General features: G+C 35.8%; 1 protein-coding gene across 1 annotated transcript; it reads left to right on the top strand.

Moving 5' to 3' along the window:
* The first annotated feature begins 3,277 nt into the window (after positions 1-3,277).
* Positions 3,278-4,222, top strand: LOC100661437 (olfactory receptor 5P76). Its single transcript, XM_003412039.1, has one exon. It carries the CDS (start codon positions 3,278-3,280, stop codon positions 4,220-4,222), a length of 945 nt encoding a protein of 314 aa, XP_003412087.1.
* The last annotated feature ends 1,103 nt before the right edge of the window (positions 4,223-5,325 follow it).

Below are 5,325 nucleotides of genomic sequence, written 5' to 3' on the forward strand. Positions count from 1 at the left end.
TTTAAACATCTTTGCAGAAAGCTTTCTTTTTTTTTATGAGTCTGAGTGCTCTAGGATCACAGTTAACAAGACATAATGGACAAAGCCCAGGAAAACAAGCCAAAATATTTGCATATGAAGGTCAACCTGGACACCAGCTAGGTGATCCTGGCTAAACTTCTTAACTTGTGAGGCTATACTTTATTCAGCTCTATACTGTGCCAGAAATAATATTATTTCATTCTACAATACTCCAATCAGAAAACATTGTAACAGTAGAAAACGATTTGATTTGTTTGGATAATTGCACTTTAATTACATCTTGAGTGTTAATCATATGGTGTTTGGTATGGTGATTCGATTGATATTTCACACTCCTTCATAAAACAATAATATTTAATCAAAATTAGTTCATATTTAACTAATTTAATTAATATCAGTTAATATTTAAGAACAAATACTTAATACATTTACAAAAGGTGACTATTTCCTAATTTGAAATTCCTGTGTTGTATTAATATCAAGAAAAAATGTATTTCACCCATTAGCACAAGTTGCTTAAACTCCTCATTCTCCATTTTCTCATGTGAAAAATAAGGAAAATAAAAGTAGGTAACCTCACGAATTCTTGTACTTGTGAGGATTAAGCTTATGTAAAATGTTAAGCAGAGTTCTCTGCACTAAATAAGCTCTGAATGAATGTTGGTTTTTATTTTGTGGGAGGAAAACCCTACTTCACTCATTTCTCAGGGAGGGAGACAAGAGTTTCTAAAATTAGGATTAGCAAGAGAATTAGAATAAGGTTTTTGTCTTCAGATTGACAACGCCTGTTTACCAGGACTATCCTGCCTATACTGTAAATTGCCCCTCAGGAGGTAACACGTTGAGGCATTGACAGTGAGTAAAAGACTATTTCTTGTCTGGAATTTCTCCAAGCCTCTTTTTATACTTTAGCTCTCTACCTATACAATTTTCAAGATGTACATTTTCTAGCTTTTACTGTAGTAATTAATGTACATGTGTTAAAAATTCTTGCTATTTAAAATTTAACTTTACATAAAGTTCTACCTCATTCCCCAAGGTACTTAATGACTTATAAATATCAGTAAATAATGTTTATCAATGAACTACACAGGATGAATAAAGCTAAGCTTACCTTTTTATATCTGAAGTTTAGCACTGAGTGTCCCTTAATCAGAAATAGAAAAGTAAACTTTGAACTAATATTTAGTTATAAAACCAAATCCAAACCAGTTGCTGTCGAGTTGATTGCAACTCATAGAGACCCTAAGACAATTTACATTATATTCCTCAATAATTATTATATGAAAGTTATAGAACTATGCGTGAACATCTATGGAGAAACAAAAGAATAAACTGCTTGAGAATTTACAGAATCATGTGTGGAAACCTTGGTGTCTCAGTGGTTAAGTGCTACGGCTGCTAACCAAATGGTCACTCCCATAAGGTTTTTAATATGGTGTTAGCATAACGTCCAAATCACCTAACATCCTATTTCACAGAACATATCATGGACCAAAGCATATATATGTACTATGTTAAAAACAAAATAATTTTAGTCTACAATGTTCCAATTAGAAAACATCATTAGAGTAGGAAATGATTTTAGTTGCTTGAATATACTTTACTAATGACCTGATTATCAATCATACAGTGTTTTGCATAGTAATTAGATTGATATTTCAAACTAGAGGTAGTCCGCGAGTCATGAGTTAGGGATGAACCACACTTAGGACTGTCTGTTTTTGTTTTATCTTACCTTTAGTAATGTGTACTTTATACAATGTTGCAGGGCATAATTTGCTGATGTTATCATTCGCAAATGCTCACTCAAAGATGTTCAATGTTATGATTTACTGTTCAAAACACTGCTGTATAGCAGACTAAGAAAATTAAAAAAAGAAAAATGCAGTATTTGACTTGCCACAACCGATTTACACAGGGTTTCTCAGAATGGAAACCCGTTAAAACCAGGGGCTACCTGTACTTGATAAAACAGTAATATTTTAATTACAAATGTTCACAAATTTAATGAATTAACAAAAGGTGACTCCATTCATCCTTAATTAGAAATTTACTTCTGGTACTATTATCAAAAGCAATTGCATTTCTATTCTTTTTAGGTAATCTTATTTAATCAATAAACCAAAAATCAAACCCATTGCCATTGAGTCAATTCTGACTCATAGTGACCCTACAGGACAGAGTAGAACTGTCCCATAGGGTTACTGAGAAGCAGCTGGTGGATTTAAACTGCCAACCTTTTGGATAGCAGCCTAGCTCTTAACCACTGCACCACCAGGGCTCCATAGTGACCCACAGACACTATAATATATGTAACTAACTAATCTCCTCTCTTATACATTAGCTATCAAAAAACTTAAAGGATAATCTAATATCTACCTATTGGCAAGTACATTGGACTCTGAGGTATGATTATTATTTAACTGCATGTATAGCATTTTTTTTTTTTTTTTTAGTTATTAAAGAAATGTCAGACTTCTGGCATTCATATTTTGACCCCACACTTGGCTATGTAACCTTGTGCAAACTACACACTCTCTTTCACCTGGTTTCCTCATCTACAAAATAATGAGAGCACTTACTATTATTTTATAAAAAATAAAATGGAACTATGTATGGTGGTGCGGTGGTTAAGAGCTACAGCTGCTACCCAAGAGGCTGGCAGTTCAAATCCACCACCTGCTCCTTGAAAACCCTATGGGGCAGTTCTACTCTGTCCTGTAGGGTCACTATGAGTCAGAATCAACTCAATAGCAGCGGGGTTGTTTGGGTTTCAAATATTACATATACTCTGTCTATATATAATTCTTAGCCATATTATTATCATTTACTAAGCTTGTAACAAATGATAGCTTTTCCTCAAGTTTTCATTAAAAAACCTATGTTTTTCTTGGTATTATACTCACCATTCCCTTTTACTATTCTGATCAGTTTCTTTTTTCTAATTCTTTAGCTTTAAAACCACTTTAAACACATTTTTGGAAAAATATAATACAAAAAGGAAAATCATATGTTGAATTTAGTGGTGTTTCTCTTAACATACATATGTGTATATATATATACACACATATGTAAGTGCATATCGACATGTAAAGACAAATATATATTTATCATTACATATTAATACACAATGATGAATGATATCTTTATGATTTTCCATATGTGTATTAATGAAAATGGAACCATGAAATTTATAAGTTCTTTAACACAATTTTTCATCACAGATCTTTTTTGATACCAGCTACATTGTCTCATGAATTTCCTGGTGGATGGGAATCACACTTCAGTAAAAGGGTTCATTTTATTGGGCTTAACAGAAGATCCTACCCTTCAGGTCATCCTCTTCATGGTCATCCTATGCATCTATATGGTGACCATATCTGGCAATCTCAGCACAATCATCCTTATCAGAATCTCTTCTCAGCTCCATCACCCTATGTATTCTTTCCTGAGCCACTTGGCTTTGGCTGACATAGGCTATTCATCCTCTGTCACACCAAATATGCTTATAAACTTCCTGGTGGAGACAAATACAATCTCCTATCTTGGATGTGCCATCCAACTTGGATCAGCTGCTTTCTTCGGGACAGTTGAGTGCTGTCTTCTGGCTGCCATGGCCTATGATCGCTTTGTAGCAATCTGCAATCCACTACTTTATTCAACTAAATTGTCCACGCAAGTCTGTGATCAGTTATTCTCTGTGGTTTATGTAGGTGGTTTTCTCAATGCTTCCTCCTTTACCATTTCCTTCTTTTCTTTATTCTTTTGTGGACCAAATCGAGTCAATCATTTTTTCTGTGATTTTGCTCCTTTAGTTGAACTTTCCTGTTCTGATGTCAGTATCCCTGCAGTGGTCCCCTCATATGCTGTTGGCTCCATCATTGTGGTCACAGTGATGGTCATAGCCATCTCCTATGTCTACATCCTCATCACCATCATGAAGATGCACTCTACTGAGGGCCGCCACAAGGCCTTCTCCACCTGCACCTCACACCTCACTGCAGTCACTCTGTTCTATGGGACCGTTACATTCATTTACGTGATGCCCAAGTCCAGCTACTCTACTGACCAGAACAAGGTGGTGTCTGTGTTCTACACGGTGGTGATCCCCATGTTGAACCCTCTCATCTACAGTCTCAGGAATAATGAGATTAAGGGTGCTCTCAAGAGGCAGCTTGGTAGAAAAGTATTTTCTTGAAAAACCTCTTATTTTATAGGGTTTGATGCAATAATGTACCATAAATGTAATATTAAAAGAAATTTGGTTCTTATGGGCAAAATATGTCTGTATATAATTAGACAATATGAGCCTTCATAGTATATGTTGGGTGGATCGTCAGACAGTAAGTCAGAGACAATAGTGAGGTAACTTTAATAAATTAAATTTAGAATTAAGAATCACAAATTGGTCCACATGAAGAAAACTTTAATCTGCTGAAAATCCTTTTTACATTTTATTCATATATTACTCTTCAAAAGAAATTCTATGTCCTAAGTCAAGGTTATTGTACCTCCAAACCTTTAAGACTGTGTTCATTTTCAACAGCAGATTATGCTGAGATGAGCCTGATAATCCTACCTTTGCCTTGACTGAGTACCTTCTCCGGGGAAATAACAAAGTGGAAACAGATAATAAAATTGCTAAACACATGGTGCTTGGAGAAAGCTTATCTGCTGGTGTTGGTCTCAATGGACTCTTAAAAATCCAGCCTGTATTTCTCAGTTCTGACTCTGGCCTTGGATATAAGGGATCCACAGTCCAAGAGGATGATACCACCTTAACTAACCTGTGAAAAGCTGAATCAGATCAAAAGAGATGACTTCCTCTGAGGAATAAATAGGGTTCCCAAACTCATCAAGAACTGAGCAGAGGAAAAGCAAAAAAGGATTTCCAGGAGAATCCGGCAAGCTGGATGACATTGAGTCTGTGAGGCAGAAACTCTGGGAGGAATTTATGATCAGGCCCACATCCTGCTCATAAAACGCCAGGGGACTCGACTGTTTCTCAGTTGAAATAGTGACTACCCCTCTGGGCAGGCTAAATTCACCTCTATATGCTCGTGACTGCTACATTTATTTCTGTTTCCTGTCTCCACTTAAGGATTCAGACACAAATTGCATCTTTCTGCAAACAGAAACACAACATGTCTTATTCAGGTTTCTCTAGTGAAACCGAACCAGCAGAAAGTGAAAAAGAGAGAACAGCCTTTTGATCCTTCTGTTCCAGCAATGCAGGGTTGGTCACTTTAAGCAACTCTCATGGTGAACACAGCTGACCTGAGAGAGGGATTTATACAGAGG

Source organism: Loxodonta africana, chromosome 7 (genome assembly GCF_030014295.1).
Source record: "Loxodonta africana isolate mLoxAfr1 chromosome 7, mLoxAfr1.hap2, whole genome shotgun sequence".
NCBI lineage: Eukaryota > Metazoa > Chordata > Mammalia > Proboscidea > Elephantidae > Loxodonta > Loxodonta africana.